Source organism: Ciconia boyciana, chromosome 2 (genome assembly GCF_034638445.1).
Source record: "Ciconia boyciana chromosome 2, ASM3463844v1, whole genome shotgun sequence".
Lineage (NCBI taxonomy): Eukaryota > Metazoa > Chordata > Aves > Ciconiiformes > Ciconiidae > Ciconia > Ciconia boyciana.
The window spans coordinates 17,983,813-18,004,785 of NC_132935.1; the positions used below are offsets into that span (position 1 = coordinate 17,983,813).

General features: G+C 34.4%; 1 protein-coding gene across 3 annotated transcripts in view; it reads left to right on the forward strand.

Annotated features, from left to right (window-relative positions):
• The window catches only part of CSMD3 (CUB and Sushi multiple domains 3), a 782,968-nt gene that overhangs the window by 314,128 nt on the left and 447,867 nt on the right, over positions 1-20,973 (forward strand). For all 3 annotated transcript variants that reach the window (XM_072852006.1, XM_072852007.1, XM_072852008.1), the window contains one exon: positions 39-163. In XM_072852006.1, the coding sequence (XP_072708107.1) occupies positions 39-163 (125 nt within the window). The remainder of the gene's footprint in view (positions 1-38; positions 164-20,973) is intronic.

Below are 20,973 nucleotides of genomic sequence, written 5' to 3' on the forward strand. Positions count from 1 at the left end.
AATATGTTTCTTCTTTTTGTGTTATTGTTTGATTTTAGCTTGGGAGCAACAGTACAGTTCTCCTGCGATGAAGATTATGTGCTACAAGGTTCAAAAAGTATCACCTGTCAGAGGATAGCTGAAGTTTTTGCTGCATGGAGTGATCATAGACCTGTGTGTAAAGGTAAAGAGGAATTCTTACCCTTATAGTGATTTGTTCATTTCACATCTATATATTGTTTGATAGCCAATCCTATTAAATTAATATTTTGTAAGTACCTGAAGTTCTAATCCTAGTGTCCCCACTTTCTTAGTAAAAAAGGTCCCACCTATACAGTTTTGTTTGATATGAACTTTGTCTGTATTTCAGTATGCTTATTTTACTTGGGAATTTACATTATGAAGTTGGCTTCATAATGAGCTGATGAAAATCTATCACATGCTAAATATTAAGACTCACCAAGATGGATTTCAAAATTGCAGTGATTCAATATACTATCAGTAGTTCATGAAGCACCTTCATTACATATTTGCTAAGCAGGTGAGAAAGACTTGAATTTAGGATTGATAAGGACTGGAGAAGTAAGTCTACAGCTGGTTTCGACCCTGACCAAATGGATAAAGGGCAAAAAATACAGAAAAATGTAAGAGAAGAAAAGCACAAAGTCATTCTGCCGAATATATTTGATGTCCAAATACTATGGCAAGAAGTATGATGAATACCTGAATCAAGGAATAAAAGTATTAGTGTATATATATATTATATATATAATGAAAATATTAGTGTGTAAATTGGCATAACAGTAAAGCCTAATATTGAAGAGTAGTTTGTTCACAAAGAACACTCGGGTATAGGAAACAGAAGGGACATTTATCTTGTAATTCAAGGCTATGGATACTTACAGTAATGTCCAGATGTTTCTGAACAGGGGAAGAGGGTGAAAAAATCTGAGGGTGGAATCCAGATGTTGTATAGTAGAAATCCACAAAAGCTGGAAAATTACATGTGTAATTTTTTTTTTTTTTTTTTTGGCTAATAGAATACCAGGACAGTCTAAATGGGACTCACTATGGATAAGAATGAAGTGCTAGGTGTAGGTTTGAATAATCAGCTACCCAAATCTGAGATGAAGAAAAACATAATAGGTGTTACAGCTGCAGAAATAGGTTTACAATGGGTCATGGTGGTATATGCTTCACTAACAGCATATGACATAATCAAGTAAAAAGTTTAGTTGTATACATATAAATATACATAATATCAACATTTTATATCCTACTACTGTGTACTATATGTATGTATAATTACTAGAAATTGCTAAAGAGATACACACACACAGAAACATGCATGCATAGAAGAATTAATCATGTAATGCACATAAATGAAACCTTTATTTATAGTAAAACTAGTAAGGCTTTATCTAGTAGAGTTTCTCAGCGTATTCACATATCTTAAATTAGATACCTGTCTTAGGATGGTAGTCTCCTAATGTTCCAGTGCAACCAACTGGGTGTTGTATACTTGTATAAGGGTGTTCACACGCACTGTTAAACAGTGTGACAGCATCTGTTAGTCTTGTCTGTAGATTGCTCGCTGGAGGAGGTTGTCAGACACAGCTGATTAAATCAAGGATCCCATTTCCCACCTTAGGTCCCTAAAGCTATGCAATGTGGGTAACCCTGATTTTCTCTGATATGGAAATGAAGTTTCAAGAAAGGTGTGGACCAGTGAAAATAGGACAGAAGAAAATATTTAAAAGGATCAAAATTCTCTAAAATATAACTTAATATAAACAAGTGGGAAAGAATTGGACTGCTTTGATCCAGAGCAAAAAGAATCCAGAGAAAGAAGAGGGAAACCATAAAATATAATGAGCTACAATTGTGCAAAGGAAAGTTTATGGTTGGACACTAGCAAAAATTCTGAAGTAAAGAATATTTAGGTATGTGAGTAGAAGTTTTCACAAACAACTGAGATATACATATGTATCCAGGAAAGCTTCAGTACATGTAGTCTCATCTTGAGCTGGGGTAATGGACTAAATATCTTTTCAAAGTTCTTCCAATCCCTATTTTCTGTGTTTTATAAATGAAAGAACACCCAGATTTCAAAACTGATTCATAAAAAAAAAAATCATCATTAAGATCACATGTAAGTGTGGCTGCATGACAGGATTTATATATTTCTTGTATGATAACCATGATAAAATGACATTCTAAACATTCTTGGCTTTCATATCCCACATAAATGGTAACATAAGTGGTAACTGTACCACGAATCTTGCTATCCTCTGTGTATTATGTATCTGATAATACAATTTAGTAATCTGTCATTGAAAAGGCACTTTAAAAGGAAAGCATACTGCAATTAGCATTTCATTTGTCAATACCAAAATACAGTTACACACTGTCAGGGTTTTTTTAAAAAGTATCTCTCCTAACAGACAATAGTGTTATCAACAGTACTGTGATAAGACAGATGTATGCATAGCTACTTGTAAGTTTAGAAAGGCAGCTCAGTAGCTTTTGGGGACTATGGCCTTCAAGCATAAATGGTTGTTAAATATATTGCTTTTCACTCTTGTGTAAGTTTTGAATACTGAATAGCAGCAGGTATCAAAGTACTTAAGTATAAAAGGGTAACCACATTCTTCAGTCCATTTTTTATTTTTCCCCAGTATGACTATATTCAGAACTAACGTGGTATAATGATTTACAAATCACGTCTGTAAACATGGGCCTAATTATAAAATGTGCATTAATATGCAACTAGAAAGAAAAAGAAAGCAATAAATCCACTGGAAGCTAGCAGTTCTGATAAAGTTCTATCTAAATGTGAATCTGCAGAATGTGTGTTAACTAAATATCTAAAACCACCATTATTCATAGGTAGAACATGTAATTCACAAATGAAAGGACAGTGTTTCACTTCTTTACACTCATCAACTTCATAGAACTAGCTAATTCCACCTTAAAAAGCAGAGGACCAATATTAAGAAAGTTATTAGGAACTGATACAATGCCATATGGTGAAAAGTCAGACAGATGGTACAGATATTATAGTTTGTCAAATATGAAATGCTTTAGAGTGTCATTAGTTGCATTAAAATTACTGATTTAAGTACCTTTGGTGTGCTATGATTTTGGTTCCTTTGATTAACAAGATGTTTCAATTAGACTCTTAGAGATACTAAAGCTGGAATATAAACATTTCTTCTAGACTAATAGTCTTCTCTAAGTTTCATGCACAGAACATACAATAAACATTTTGAAAGAATTTTGCATAAGTAGCGTAAATATCACGTAGTAACATGAAGAGAGTAGCTGCAAGAATATGTGTGCATCTGCTTGTTGAACTTGCATGTTTGTATACAAACCATTTGGGCAAACAAATTAGGCAATCATGCATAAATGTTATTTTATGCAAGAAATTAATATTTTCTTGTGAACTGATGTAGCTTTTCACATAAGAAGGGCACAGGTGGTATATTAGATACTTCACCTGTTGTTCTCTGAAATGTCACTTAAAATGCTGCTTTTTATCATGTGGTGTTTCCTATTTGAACAATACAGCTTGCAATTGTTTTCATTCATTTATATAAATTATATTGTGCACACACCAAAAATCCCACAGTAATTTTTCAAAAATGGCATGTGAATATCAATAATTAGTTACATTAATATACTGCAATTCAGCAGAATTCTAAACAGGAACTTTCTAATTCTGTTAGATGCATTTGATTTGACATTATAAATCCTCAGGACTTGTTCTCATAGGACATATGAGTGGCTGAGTATAACTGCTTGCCAAAAATTAAAGATTAACTCTCTTTAGGAGTTATCATATACCAGCTGGAACTGGCATAAAATCATATTCATGAAAGTGAATCTGGAATAAGTCTGAAGCATTTCTATAAGAGAAATATAGTAGGACTTTGAGAAGGAGAACTGATACATCACTTCCAAAATATAAGCAAATATTGTAGATTATCAACATCTTTTAGACCTTAAGACTAGTTTCCAGGAAAATGCTACTCTGGAGGTTTGGCTGATTTTTGAACCTTTTGACTTCTAGAAGAGAGTATGAGAAAATTGTAAAGTTATATCTGATATCCTGACTAGATTTAATTGCAGTTGGATTATCTTGTAGTTTACCAACAATTATCCCTTATTTTTCTTTTTTTTTTTTAATTTTTAAAATCTATTTTATAATTTATGTATCCCATCACTGTAGCACAATAGCAGTTACTCGGGTAGATGGACCTAGTGAAGAAATATGGCAGAAAATCAAGGCATTTGCCTCATTGTAATTTATAGACAAGGTATATTGAAAAGGAGTTAGAATTTGGAGTTATGAGGAAAGTATGGCTCTATGTTGTAGACAAGCAGATAAATTCACATAAGTAGCAGCTGAAAATTAACTGGTCACTTTCTGCATTTTATTGAAATTTTAAAGTGGATTCATCCTCTCAGACACTTGTTTTTAGCTGGACTTTTCAAGATCAATGCATCACGCAAGACTAAAATTCTGCTGGGAATTTTTAAATTTGTTCCAATTTAATTGGCCTCATGCAAATCTTGTAGCATACCATTGTTACAGGACAGCAGAACAAACAATGTCTTCCGATCCTTCCTGAGAAAGAAAAAAAATGTTCAAAAAATGACATGAGAATCTTTGCCCAGGCATTTACTGCACATTGAGTTACAGTTGAAGTCTGTTATTTGGAAGATGAAAATTTCTGCAGTTGTTAATTATTTCGTATGTCAAGAAATGCTTAATACATGTGGCTGTAATAACATGACTGCTTACATCCACTTCTTTGTGACTTCCTTCAAGAGAGAAAGTTTAAACACTTCAGGATTGAGACCCTACTTATTTATCTGCCATAGGATACCGTGTTCCCCTACAGGGCAATGCCATTATTACAAAGCCAACTTCCTTAAGCAGAGACAATTATCTACTTTATGAAACAATTTGCCAGTTGATAAATCTCTTCCTCTCATTTACGTTTCCGGAAATGAAACGGATAGATCTATTCACAGTTGGTCGATTAGCCTTTTTATTTTCATGCCTGCCGCTCCTGTTTTGTGCTTTCTTGTTTCTCAGACCCTGTGAAACATTTATGAATGCTGCCTTTTATAAGTCTGCTGGCAAGTCAGCAACAAGTTCTGCAACAAGTACAGTATTTTGGAAAAGCTCATCTAATCTGTAGAAAGAAAAAGTGTTTTTGAAATAATTCTTTGTATCTGAGAAAACTAAAGGAGAGACAAGATTTATGGTTTAAATCATGATCATCCAAATAATAGGCAAGCAACAAAGTAATTTGGATTATTAGTAGAAAAAGGAACAACTGATACTATGTATTTTAATTGGGGTCTGATAAATTTAGAACAGTTTTTTTTGCTCCGTATTGCTATTTTGGTGAGTTCATTTCACTGACTAAAGTGATTTTTAAAACAACAATGAATTCATGGACTCAGTATATTTCATTTGATAGATTGTAAACATCAGTTTGATTAACATGGATATGCAAGCAGAATGTACATTATGAATTTTAGATCTTGCCTTTATAAATACCTTTACTTACCTGTAGTACATTTTTGAAAAATCCACCTTTGCCTCACTTCTCTCTGAAATGCAGACATGTATCTGGACTTCTTAAATGTGATGCTGACTAACAGTATATGTGTATATGTAGACACACCCCCATATGTACAGGTAATGCATCATAGATAAATAGGGCTAAAAGTGGTCCTAACAGGTCAGCACTACTTCCTTACTCCAGCTGTATTTATTCCCAGAAGATGTTTGTCTAACATTCTTTATTTCCAAGGAAAGTGCTCTTAGATCCTACTCAAGCACTTCAGTCCTTCATTAGCCTTGCAAGTAGAAGAATTTTTCTAATTCAAATGTGAACCCTTGTTCCTGTACTTAAACAACTTATTTCAACAGGTGCTTCTATATAAAGAGCAGGTTATTTAATTCATCTTTTCAATGGCTTATTATATACTTCAAGAATACCTGCTCTTCTTTAAACTAACCTACAGCAGTTCAGTCAGTCCTTCCTCACAGGTCGTATTTATAGACATCCAGCCTTTTTCATCATTTTCCCAATAGGTCCATGTCTTTCTAAAAATATAGTTTCTAAAAATGGGTTTAGTATTTTAGAAGGGGCTTTCCCAGTGCTCAGTGGAGAGGAGGAACTATTTCTCATATTTTCACACATTTTTCTACCTATAACTATGTGCGTGTCTTCCAGTTTCATTGTCTTTTCATAACCGTAGGATATTTTTTACTCAGGTTATATTTCTGAGCTACTGTAACCCCTGAAGACTTGCTGCCAAATGACTCACCCCTTATACTGTATTTTTGAATTTATTATTCCTTCTTTTCTGCTTTGCCCTATACTTGTCTCTACTGAATTGCATCCTATTTTAATGTCATTTCTTCAATTTCTCATTTTTAATTCTGTTTGCTAATATATTCACAGTCCTTCCCAGCTCTTTGTTAAATGCAGATTTAATAAGTATGCACTTCATTCTGCTGTCCAAGGTGTTAATGAAAATACTGAAAGAACCTGACCCAGGACAAACCTCTGTGAAACCCCACTCAGTTATTCTTTCCTTTCAACACTGAGACAGTGATCAAGAATCAGAGAAGTCTAGGCTGGAAAGGACATCAGGAAGTCATCTGATTGCCTGTTGCAAGCAGGGCCTTAGATTAGGTAATCCATGGCTGTCTCAAGCCAAGTCTTCACTGCTTCCAATGAGGGAGATTCTACCACTTCTCTCAGCAACCTATTGCAATGTTTAATAGTTCTTACAAGGGAGAATTTTTTTCTTATACCCAGATGGAATTTCTCCTGAAGAAACTTGTGCCTGTTACCTTTTATTCTGTCTCCATGCACCCTGTGAAGAGAATATCTCTATGTTTTCTATAACTACCTTTTACATAGCAAAGGACTGTGATTAGATTTCTCCTTGAGAGTTCTGATCTCCAGGTTGAACAAACCCAGTTCCTTCAATCTTTCTTTATCTGTCAAGTTCTCCAGTCTTCTTGGTAGTCTTCCACTGGACCCTTTCCAATTTTTCAATGTGTCAACCTGGAGGAACCACAAATGGACAGCATTCCATATTTGGCCTAACAAGTACCAAATAGGGCTGAATAATCACACCCCTTCATCTGCTGGCTCTGTTCTTGCCGATACAGCCCAGGACAGTTTGTTTGCTTTGTTGCCAAGGCACATTGCTGGGTTTTGTTCAGCTTCCTGTCCACCAAGGCCCCCAGGTTCCTTTCAACAGAACTGGTCCTCAGACCCTCATCTGCACTACTTCTTGGACTTATTTTACCCCATGTGTAGGACTTTACATTTATCCTTGCTAAAACTCATGTAATTCTTGTTGGCGCAGCCTTCCAGCCCACTGAGGTGTCTCTCTGTGGTGGCTCTTTCTTCCGGTGCAACTACCATTCCTCCCTCTGCAAACTTGGTGAGTGTGCATCCAATCCCATCATTCAAATCAGTTTTAAAGATATTGAATACTATCAGACCCATTACTGACCCATGAGGAACTCCACTCATAACTGTCTGCCAGTTTGACTTTGAGCCTTTAACCACGATCCTTTGAACTCTGCAGTATAGCTAGTTTTCCAAACATCTTGTGGTCTGTATGTCCCAAACATGCTTTACAAATTTGTGAAGAAGGTGTTGAAGGACGCTGTCAGACGTCTTCCTATATGCAAAGTAAATTATGACTATAGCTCTCCTCTCATCCACTGAGTGTGTTTTTTCATCATAGGAAGCAACCAGGTTGGTCCAGTTGGACTGGATTTCTGAAGTCTAGTCTTTCTTCTGCTACTTGTCTTTCTCATGCCCTTTAGGATCTTAAACTCTATGATGCTATGGTCATTGCAGCAAAGGCTAACGTTGAGGGTCATGACTCCAAACGAATCGTTCTTATTTTTGAACAGTAGGTCTAAAAAGGCAGCACTCCTGTGGCACATTCTGCAACTGTGTTAGGAAGTTGTCCAAAGTTCACTACAGAAATATCCCAGATTGCTTTTGCACCACAGTGTTGCTTTCCTAGTGAATATCAGGGTAGTTGAAGTCCCCTAGGATAACTAGGGCCTTCAGACCCAAGGCTTCTGCGAGTTATTTGGGGAAGGCTTCGTCCTGATCAGGTGGTCTGTAGCAGACATCTGCCATGAGATCTCCTCTGATGGAGATCTCGCTGGTTTTGAAACAAAGGCTCTCTAGAGAACTGTCCTCTTGTCATTGATAAACTCCATGCACTCAAGCCTCTCTTTTACATAAAGGCCAACTACTCCTCTTCTACCCTTTCTGCATTTCCTGAATAGCTTGTAACCAGCCACTGCAGTACTCCAGTCACATGAGCTATCACACTGCATTTCCGTAATTCCAATGAGATCATAACTGACTAAGCATGGAGTCCTGGTCTTGCTTGTTTCTCAGACTGAATGCATCGGCACACTGCAAAGTAGCTCAGGCAAGGACCATGTGTCTGAGCTGTCAAATGGAGTTCCTGAGTGGAGTGAGGACTAACAGGGTTTACCATAGCTCTTTGTCACACACACTTTCCAGCAGGCTGATCCCAGTTTACAGTGCAGCACATCAGAGCTGTCTTTAAGCAAAGTCAGCTGAGCCCCTAGGAGTGCGAAAAGAAGGCATATGCAGGGTCCCAATAGTGGACAGCAAATTTTAATGTTACAGACTATTGTAAGTGCTTTCAAAGCTGAAAGAAAAATGCAGTGACATTTTCTGTTAGTTGTGTAAAATTGAGAGAAAATCTATCATTGTAAAACTTTGATTATGGTGTGAAATCTAGCCACTTTCTTAGGGAGACTATTCCTTGTATTCATCATATTATCTTACAGTCATCAATTATGTTGTTATTCTTAGGCAAGTCAATGGTGCTTATTGATATAAAATATGCAGTTGCTATTGTCATTTTAACAATTCAATATACTTTCAGTATTAATTCAGTATTTATCCAGTATTAATTCACTTTTGCACATGTGGAATGATTACATCTTCCCAAGTACAGGCAATTATCAGTGAATCACATTAAGATGTTTAAGAAAATTCTTCTGAAGAATTATAGATGTAGAATAATTTCATTTTGTGTGTTAGGTTATTTGTGAAGACCTTTCTTCTAACTTTTAAAAATTTGGCACATAGTGAGAAGAAGAAAAATATCTTTAAACTAACAGACTCATTAGATCTAGTGAAGAGATGTATTACGTCATATTCTAGAAGCAGTGACAGACATTTGACTTCACAGGCCCTGCATCCGATCCCTTCATCTCATGATTCAGTCCCCAGTTCACAGGCATAACTTGCTGGCATTTTTATTTTACCCTACTCATTTGCATTTATTAATTCTCCAAGGTAATGTGAGAAAAACTTATAACAAAGGATGAAGAGAGGCTACAAGACCACATTTTGCCATTTGTTAAAGGGGAAAAAATTCCATTATGGGCCCGTATGTTGTTTTGTGTACAATACTGTAAGACTGGTTATCTGTCAGAAGAATTACAAAGGAACTGAAAGATTGATAAATTCTCTGATATTAGCTGATCCTCTTACCATTCCCAGAAGGTCGTTAACATAGGGAAAACTCTGCTATAACACCTTCCATCCTCACTAAAGATCCGCAGAAAAAATGAGAGAGATGATTTTTTTTCCCCAGTTAGAACACCAAGGCTTTACCATTTCCCTCCAAGCCTGATCAAGTACCAAAACAGTATTGATTGTACTGGCTATTTTCTGTCTGTTGGAATGACTACAAATTAAATAGTTATATACTAAGTTTTCAACACAATTGATTTTCATATTATTGGCTATGACAAGTTGCTTAGACAATTTTGGCCTCTTCAGAAGTAAAAAGTTGTCTTCCTTTGATCATTTTTTCTTTTTTTCTTTTTTTTTTCTTTTTTCTTTACCATTTATTTTACGTACACATTAAAGTCATAGGTGTAGTTCACATGAAATAAACGTTAGGACATGCAGTCCTACATTCTCTTTCAGAAACAAAACCAAAATTAAATAAGCTGTACTGCAATACACAAATACAGAAGAGTTGTATTTTTCCTGAATAAAGAATGAAGAATAAAGTGTATGCTTAAATCTTAAATGATAAAAGCCTGCACTTCCTGATTATTTATGATTTTAAGTTTGTTTAGTCATGTCGATAATTGAAACTGCAGTGCATACTATGTGGTGAAAGTCTTATTAATGCAGAACTAACTGAAACACCATTAGCAAGCTAACTGTACTACCTTTTATATTGGCAGAGAAATTGAACTCTTCAAGCATAAGAATATAGTTTTATTTAAAATTAACTCACCAAAAATTGCTGTCTTCAAGCTTTTAAACATGGATGTGACTATTGCCCTTGAATATTCCTACTGTTATGCATTGCAGATTTCTGAAGTTACAGAAATCTGCTATGTTATACTGCAAAAGAACTTTGAAGAAAGGATTACATTCAAGTAGCTTAAATATCATCCAGTGTCTTAACTAATGGGAAGCAACATGAAAAATATTCCTTTTTTTAATTGGAATGATAAGTAATTGTGAATAGATGTAATAGCTGCTTATAGGGAAAATTTGGGAAGACTCATTAAAACCTCCATATTTTGAATTTACTTTAAAGCAATGGTCACCAAAACCTCATTACTGTTAGTTTATGGTTTGTACATTGTGAGTGACTAACTTAAACAAGACTGGAGAAAACTATCTGTAAAAAATCTGTATCCGCTGCTTCCTGCATATTGACATAAATGCCATATCGCAGTGTAATGTTAGGCAAACATAGATTTAAGTAACAGCTCAGAGAGGTTAAACATTTAAATGATGTCCTAAATTCAAAGACTGAATCATTCTGGTATTGTACCATCACTTGAAGAATATATTTTAAATGGAAATGTATAAAATATAATTTAAACAGTTTTGTAATACTTCTGTGAAGACATAGGTGTCAAAGTAAAAACCCATGAGTCAGTGAAAATATAACTTCTATACCTATGTGGTTGTAAAACTTTAAAAATATGTCCAATTAAGTTTATTGACTTCTGCAGCCAGACAGGAACAAGGTTTTTACTAAACAATATGGACTATTGCCATACTCATTATTTAGGAGGCCTGGTTTATATGCCTAACTCCCCTTTGCATAGCTGGGCAATGAGAAAAATGAGAACTGAGTTGTTAAAATTCTTTACAAATGCCTATAAGATCTGAAAAGTTCCATTTAAGAACTAGGTATTAACACAGAGCTAGATAGTTAATGTTATCACATTACAGGAAACCTCAAAATATCATTATGAATCGGAGGCTATGGCTATGTATTATATTATTACATGATGTCCACATAAATCTTTCACTATTCAATAGTCAACACTGAGTGGTAAAATTAACATAGTTTTAGCCAAATATAATCTATCATTTAAATTGCCCTTTTTAAAAAAAAAAAAAAAATTTGGAGAGGGAGTTTAAGTGCTTCTTAGGACTTAAGCATGGCTAACAAAGTCAAGAAATGTTTATGCTCTTATCAAGAAACAATAAATTATTATCATCGCCATTTGAGGTATAAGCAAGCATGGCAGAGAGAGAATAAATGGAGATATAGGAAGGTTGTTCCAAAGTTCGAAAGTATATCTGGTTCTGAGGTGGACATATGACTGTTTTAAACAGGTTTGTCATTCCACATATACGCATACGGTGACATATGCAAGTGATATAATTGGTTTGTAACAAATATTTTTTTAGGAAGAAGATTATAATTGAAAAAGAATAAGGCCACAGGAAATAATGAACAGGACAGAATTTAAAAATTCAGAATTAGGAGTCTGGATTTCTTATAAAGAGAGATTAATATCTTCCACTCTGCTGGGAGGTTGGCTTCACACGAGACACTCTCACCTCTGTAAAATCTAGTGAAAAAAAATAAAATGAAGATTTAATATTTGGCATGGTAAATGCCAGTAATTTGTTTTCCCTGCTGGTCATTGTTAGTTTGTTGGTGTTCTTCAAAATATTTTAACAAGTTCTTCCAGGAACTACATCCCATTATATGATATGCCTCGGTATGGCAAAGTTATGTCTGCGTATGTGGGGAGGAGGATACTTTCTCCTTGAAGGAAAGCTAAAGTAATTATCTTTAAAGACTTAAAGTAGTCTAGGCAAAATACAAGCGATATACTGTAGGAAATAATCTGGATTTGGATAAGGGTTAGGATAGGAACTTGATATTTAATGTATAATTTCAATAACTCTAGAGATTATTTAAATAGAGACACAGAGAAACTTTAAACAAAGATTGTCCTGGGAATATAGTATCCCCAAGCAGTGCCAAAAGATGGGTGACCTAATAATTAAAGCAAGAGCCTGGAATGAGGAATTCTGGGCTTGTAATTGAATTATTGTGTGACCTGCATCCATCATGAGATGTCTTAAAGTGCACCTGTCCTGGTGTTTTCTATTGTCTAGTGGTAGGCTTATAGAGGTGCTCAGTAAAGAGTAAACAAGGATTAAGGAACTCAACCAAAATTTAGATAATCTGAAAACAGTTAATTTTTTAAGTGGGGATATTATTTCTGCAAAAGTTACGTGCCTTTCCACCTCACAGAAGTATTATGAAACTGAAATAATTAATCTTTATAAATGATTTTTAAATCTTTAAGTAGAAGTCTTGGTAGATTTGAAAACATTTTTTACTCAAATGTGTTTGCGGTTTTGTGACATATTGTAAATTAGTAATATCTAGAATATACGTTAACTGTAGTTCTTCATAAAGGCAATATAATATATTCCTGATTGCTCAGTTGGGCTTGTAAATGTAATAAAATCCTGTTTTCTATCTGCTGTCTACTTTTATATGCCTAGTAACGTATGTTAAGTTTTGCCTGTATGTACATTCCCATATGTGAAGATCCAGATCTTATCATTACTTATTTCAGTCCTGCTTATTAATTATTCTAGTTTCCAGAGCATCACCTAAAGAGACACTATCTAAAAAACTTATGGAAAAAATTACAGGTTTACAATTAAATGTATTCCAGTCTTTGTAAATAAGATTAAAACCCAGCATACTGTGACAGCTTCTGTATTCATTAACATATATAAATATTGGTATTTTATTGGTTTTTTTAGATAGACGTAGCAAACTATTCTGAATATAAATACATGACCTCATGTCCAAAAGACCTGAGCACTTATAATTACCAAAAGAAATTTTGCAAACCGATAATCAGAACTAATAACTTATGAACAAAACTCTCGTGAATCAGGGTATTGTCTAGAGAAAATAATAAAAAGGAGAACAAAGAACTGGATCTGAAAGCTGGAGAACTGAGAATATAGGGGAAACAAGAGAGCTGAGAGAAAAATGTTACTCCAAAAATCTGCACAGACATGATACCAAGTTAACAGGAGTATCCCTTGCCTTGGAAAAATATATGACGGGTACAGCTGTCTGACTGCTCACCTTCCTAGTTAAGGTAAGAAACATTACTTTTTTTTTAACACATAAAGGAGGAATTCTAAGGAATCCTATCCTTGTATAGAGAGAATGACATACACTCTGGTAACTTGGGTAGAATTTTTCTAAGCTGAAATGTAGAACATCTTTAAAGAGGGTACTGTAGTTTAAGGAAGTTCAATACTTACAGGTGCAATTCCATGAGAAAGTTACAAGTTGTCCTCTGTCTGTACCAGCATTAACAGTGATAGTTGTTTCTCCTCAGTAAAGCTGAAAGATTTTGCTGTACTTATCTTTCCACAGAACTAGAAAATTTGTCTAAATTTACTTGAAATTTCTTGGGCAAAGTATAAAACTTAACTAGATCTTTTCTTCTCAAAAAATCTTTTCCTCCTGCTTTGCAAAACAATAAGATTTGATTGCCATAATTATTTTTCAAAAAGGTCGATGCTAAGTACTAGCTGTGAGGTGATATCTCAGATTTCTAACCCAATTTATGTTAACAAAAATGGGGTTTTTTCCTAAAAGAAAAATGTGGGAAGCTTGTTCAAAATCTGCTCTATTTTTTTTAACCTTATTAAGTCCTTTGATGTCCTGTTTTTTCCTTCTTTTTCTATTTCCCCTTATCTTTGACTGACAGTATAATGTGACATTGTTAGGTGAAAATATCACACCTGCAGCATTTTGTGTCTGATTTCTGATTGTATCTGATTTCATTGCAATAAAAATTCCATCCTTCTAATATAAAGTACTGAGACAAGCAGTGAAGAGCTGTTCAAATAGATAGGTAGTTAGAGAAAGGGCTCATCCCTTGTAGTCAAGAGGTTTTATGTCTGCTTTTCTACAGTTCTTTGTCTTCAAATTTTCATCTCAAAAATTCACAGGAAATATAAATGATGCAACTTTGAAACAAACAAACCAAAAAACTCTCCAAAAAACTTACCCAAAGCCTGTTTCTGTCCAGCACTTAAGTAAGTAGCAGAGATTGTAAAAATTTCCAGAGAAAGAATTTTCTGAAATATGTATTTTAATAATTTATTTTCAGATTAGAATTATATATTGGCACTCTGATGTTTTCCGGTCTTATAAAAATGAACTTCATTCTGTTCATTCTTCAATGACTCTTAGCTAAAATTCATAATTACTTGATACTAGTGAGAAGAAAAAACATTATATTGGCATTAAGCTCTTGGGTTTAACATATTAATAAAGCAAGAGAATTACTTGCATACAGTTAGTATTTCTGTTCAGTTTGTTTAGTCTGTGCATAACTTGCACAGTATTGAATAAATTCTACCAGTTGAATGCCATTTAATCTATTGCGGCCTACATCACAAGATTTTATTTCAGGTAACTCAGTTAGTATCTCTTCACAAATTGTAGGTTTTTCTTCTGAAGAATAATAGTCAATTGTGCCTTCATAGGTAATCATCCCTTTCTTTTTCAGATGGGCAGAGCTTTGTCTTTTGTAAGGAGGGCACACTGCAGGAGGACTTACAATTTGGAGGCACTAAATGAACAGGTCTTCCTGCAGTGTTCTTGTGTGTCCTATAGACCAAAACAAATGCCCAGAAATCTCAAGAGAAATATGGGAGTTACTGATGGAATTAATTCAGATTTGCTCCTAAAAGAAGCTACCCTAGAAAAATAATATTCTACCAAAAGAATCTTCCTTTTCTCTCATATTCTACTAATACAAACTTGATATCTTTCAGTGTTCTTTTTCTATTAAGTAGTACCTAACAGCAGAGTTTTTAGGGGTAAAGTCCTTGTAATTTTTTTCTTACATTATAAACTTTTAAGATAGAGTGCTAGCAAAATCAGCTCTTTCTTTTCCCACTGTGACCAGCCTTTAAATGAAAGTGCTTTTAGTGTGTTAAATGTGCTCTGAACCCAACTACTGAATTTGTTCTGTCAGGGGATTTGCAGTTTCCAAATTCTAAAAAAAGTTTTGATATAAGATTTCTACAAAGATGTTCATCTCATTCATGATAGCATTGGAAAATATATAGTAAAAACAAGTTTTAGTGTTTCTGGGAAATATATGGGTACCAATGAACTCACAGGCACCTTAGCAGTGAATTTCTCTCTAAACTTGCACTTCTAGTATCTGAACACTTTACTGGTCTGATTGTAAGTTGCCATCATTTTGATGATGATTAGTCAGGCAGTGAACCAAGTTTACAGTAGCTTTGACTAATTGTATAGTAATCACAGGTGCTGTTAGCTCTGCTTCTTACATAAAACATTGCCAGTAAAGAATTGCTAGTACAATAGTTAACAATATTTTTAAAATATTAACAGTTAAATTTCTACCATTAAACTTCAGGTGTAACATTTTATTAAAAGTTTCCATGCCTTGTTAAATACTACATTAAAAGTGTCTATGTTCATGACATCTTTTTTATACATTCTGTAGAATGGGACAGAACTTCATTATCATATGTTTAGTTCAGTGGTCCCCAAGCTTTTTTGATTGAGCACCCATATCAGTAAAAAATTTCTGAGCACACCTCCCCAGTATATGCTTATTTATTTATAAGTTATATGCATGTACTATGGAAATTCTAGTATTTTCTTCCTGCACTGTAGTGGGTTATCTTGCACAGCCCCTGGGGTGTACACACCCCACTTTGGGGACCACTGGTTTAGTTCACATTTTGAAACTTTCCTTCAGAGCCACAGAAATGTCTTCCAAGAGAACTGTGTCTATCTTGAAATGTATGTTCTGGATCTCTAGAAAATGTCTGTCATCAAAAGTGATGATATTCTGAGCCAGATCATCACTTTTTTTAGATTCAGATTCTTGTACACTTAAGCATAGTGGGAAAAATAAGAAAAGAAAAAAAAAAAAAAAAAAAGACAAATAGCTTTGTTCATTATCCTGAATTGGATCATTAAAAGAAATACTTTCCTCTTTAATTATCACTTTGAAAGGTGTTCTAGGCAGGCAGTGACACATAGATGATGTTTGCTGAAACCTAGTGTGATACAACTGTTAACTAAGATTTTCTCAGGACTCTTTCGACAGCCCTTCCTGGTGCTGCCCAGCTCCACCTAAGCAAATGAAAAAATGAAAGACCTTCTTAATCTCGAAAATTTTGGTGAGATTTTTTTTTGCAATATTGTGATTTGTTTACTGTTCCATCTGCTCTTAATACACTATTTAGATCTATTTTTTTTAATTCTATACTGTATTCTTTTTATTATTCTGGAATGTGTCATTGCTATACAGTGTGAGCAATAGCAATGACAAAATTTACTGTGAGACATGCCATCTGAATAAACTCATGTTGTATCCAGAAATCATTTCTGACAAGCAGCAGCTGTCAGATGTAAACAGATTATTTTTTTTAAAGAACTTTTCTTTTTCTTTGCAACTCAAAATAGATAAGGCTAAACTTCTAAAATACCTCCTTTTACTCCTTTGAAGTAAGGTATAGCCAAAATACACTCATTACTTTGCTAATAGTGAGCTTCTAGTTTTCACAACCTAGTTAAATCTACAACAGGTGAAGCTTTTATAAAAATTTTACTATTATCTGCTAATTATTTTCACAATGAACACATATTTACAGGTGGGAGTCATCAGGAACAGGAAGGCTTTTTTTGAAACTTTTAAAGGCTAAATTTTGCAAATGTTAGTGACCAGAAAAGTTCAGTAAAGCAAGTGGTTCATTAAAAAAAAAAAAAGTTTTAAGATCACTTTTCTTTCTTTATTTGAATCTTTAAAGAAAAAAGGAAAAAGTTTTGACTACTCACTAGCTGGTAAGACTTTAGTGTATTATGTGGTATGCTAAATTTGCACTTTTCTGCAATTAATATACAAATTCATTTTCTACATCTATGCATATATATACACACATATACTTATGATTTTTTTTATATTCTGTATATAAAAAATATATATATTCTGTATATAAGAACTGTGATAAAAATGCCTTTATATCAATTCAGTGTAAAATATTCTGTTACTAAGTAAGTTCATTATTTTATCTTTTTCTAGTTGCTTAACTGTTTTTCTTTTTCCTATTTAGACTCCTGAGTGAGTGGTCTTGCTAATAGCTTTCTGAAAATCCAATTAAATTCTGACTTTATCTTTTAATTCAGAAAATTTTCCATGAAACTCTAACAAGCTGAACTTTCTTGTTTTACACATAAAGCTGAGCCTTTTGCACACCCTCAGAGAGTGATTATATTTTTTAATAGACTGTTTATCTTTAATCAGCTTCCCCATACTCAAGGTGTCTCTTGTTTATCTTTGTTCTCAGGATAATGCATTGCTTCTTATGCTTTCACAGTTTTGGTGGTGATGGTAGATTTTTTTGATGGAGGTTTATACATATTTATACAACAAACAAACAGTTTATTTTAGTGTTAGCTGTACTACCTTCAGTATTAAGGACTGCAAAAAGAATATCTTCTTTAATATTTTCTCTCTATTGAGTTTTATATGTGATCATAGTTAATTGTTTTCAATAAATTTTACTCTCCTTTAGACTTTATATGACATACTTCCATGTGCATAATTGTCATACATGATTTCTCAATGTAGGCTTGCATTAACTCTGTGGTTTTTGTATTTTCTCTGGCAGTTAGAAAGCACATGTAGGCATTTGTAGGACAAGTTCCTATCTTTCAGAAAGTCTTTTGTAATTACAAGGGAAATAGAGAAGTAGACTCCTCAGGAAGTGTGAGGCAAGGATATGTATTTTACAAAGGAAAAATCTTTACTGACACCAGAGACTTTTTAATTTAAAAAATGATACCTGTTTTTAAACTGATACATCAGACTTTTGTCTCCCATGGATCTATAAAGCTCCATTAACTACCATGGTTCTCTATTTATTTTAAATAAATTAAATATATAGAGAGATATTAAATTTCAGCTATTCAAAATATATAGGTCAGAAAAGAAATCATACTCCATTACGTATATTTCTCCCTTCCCACCTTTGATCATATTAGTTTTCTGATACTCACCAGTTATGACTACAGAGTTGCTATCCTAGATATTTTTGTGCTTCATAATTGCATCTCTGTATGTATCAACTTTGCTTAGCTAAATTATTTGCCATACTGTTCATGTTTTTTTCTTTCTTCATGCTGATCTCAAATATAAAATTAATGTGAATCTCTGAAGTTAATAGCAAAACTCATAATAATTTCTGAAGAGTAGATTGGAGTACTGGAATGGCAAAAGCTTTCCACCAATTTACTGATTTCTGTCTCCCACCAAGAGCTGATTCCATGCTTAGAGGACAGTGAGGTCTTATGAGTTGTTTTACATGTAAAATGAATTAATGATCTTTTTTCTGTGTTTATGTCGCGGATGGAGAGAGAGTGCACTTCACTCGTAAGAGAGAAGTAAAAATATAGTTTATTGATACAGAGGGAGTTAACAAAGTTCAATGCGACAGTGTTTTAACAAGATTTGATGGCGAGGCACACTTGATTATTTACTGCATAGAGGACAGGGTCAGACAGAACTGTCAGGGAGACCCTCCCGTTGAGTCATGAGGTTCGGAAAGGATCCCCTTGCTTTCTAAACTCCTTCTCAGAGAGGAGTCTAGGTGCGGCTGGATCCAGTCCTAGTCCCAGACTTGGTCAACGGTTTATGTCTAAAGGATTATATATGCGCAATCAATCCTTTATATCACTTAGCTAAGGTTTCAAAGTTTAGCATGCTGTTAGTCACTTACCAAGGATCTGTTGCGGCAAGGAATCTCTCAACCTCGAGGAGTAACCTTGAGAGGCGTCCCTGCTCAAGGGGAGATCCTGGCGTGCAGCCCGCTGCCGTGCAGGAGAGCTCAAAGAGCCCTGGTCTGTCCACTATTTAAGGAGTAAGATGATTGACTTATGGTCATATTTGCATATCAGCAAGAGGTTTAGATCCTTGCGTCAGGCAGCCCGTGGCTACTTTGTTGCCATTCGTCCTCAAGGTCCAGGATAAGCTGGATGCAGCCATCAGGATAACTCCCACTGATGGTTACTGCTTGTGCAGGGAGCTGGGGGCGGGGGGGGGGAGCACACCGCCACAGTTTACAATGTGTCTGAAATCAGATCTGGTACTGTAAGAAAATTTAAATTTTCTCTTCAAATACAGGAAGTGACTTAGAAATATAAAAAAGTTATTAACTCTAAATGGTAGACCATACACATCAGTGGGTTGTAATTTGCTTCTAGAGAGGTGTAGTAAAATCCCTATTTTATGACAAATATTAAGGGTCAGCTTTTGTTAGTCTCATGTTTGTGTTTTACGGAACTGTTACTACTGTCATTGAGTAAGTAAAGTTATTGAGTGGGTTCAATATACATGTATGACCATAAGTTGTTAGTATAAATGTAGTGTTTGTTTTTGAAGATATTAGACATCCATGTATCTATGCTTATGTATTTCTAAATACTGTATAAAATATTCAGAAGCACAATCAGAACTAATCTTCAAACACATGAATTATCTGCATAGGAATAGTAATTTAAGTTATGCCTTTACATCAGTTCCAAAAAGAAAGCAAATTCTTGCTGAATAATAATGAACCAAAGCCAGGACAGAAACCTCCGGAGACACAAGAGTAAGTTGGGAGGAAATGAATCTGTTTCTTAATGATAATAATGACTAATTTCTGATATTCACACTTTTAATATTTCAATTTCTTCAAAACACAGCAGCTCAGATTTTGACTAACGATTTGAGGCTAGCTTGTATTGTCACAATCTTGACTTAAAGTAGTAACCAATGAATTATGATAGACTTGGCATCAAATATGTCTATATGCAAAGAGGCTTCTTATGTCAGAAGGCTCTATTCATGGTGAATGATTCTGAATTATCTGAATGCCTGTGGAACTTCTGTTCTTCGTTGTATTTTGGAAACAGGTAGCCAGTCACCCATGCAGGTGACAACTCACCAATATCAAGATTGTACGGCAGGGTTCTCAAATCCTTAAAATAAATAGGGACAGAATCAAGAAGTTCAGGAAAAGGTGTTATGTGATGTTAACTTACCATTGTATTTTTTCTTACAATGTTGCAACTTTCAGCTTATCTGTAAACTGTTTTAATGTTAAATAGACTTACTCATGTGAAAAGGTGTGTAAATCGTTCATCTGAGGCAGTACTTCCAAAATCCAGTGGAAATAGTTTATTTTTTTCATCTACTTTACTTAGTCTTTGCAGTGTTCTAAGAATCAGCACAGAGCCATGAAAGGCAGTGCACACTTAGGTGAACTGTCTTGTGAGCAACTACTTGAATTCAGAAGGGTTGTCAAAGTATGTCTTAAAAGATATAGGATGTATTTATAATTTTCAATAAATAAAGCAAAAAGTTTATGCAGACCACTTGTTATGTCTCTGAGAGATTTTTCTAATAATCGATAAAAGGTAAACAGAATTTCATCTTGGTTTTTCAAGTATATACTACACTGCCTGTAACCTGCAGCACTTTAAAGGTTGCAGTGATCGAGAAAAAATCTTCATGTGATTCACACAAAATCA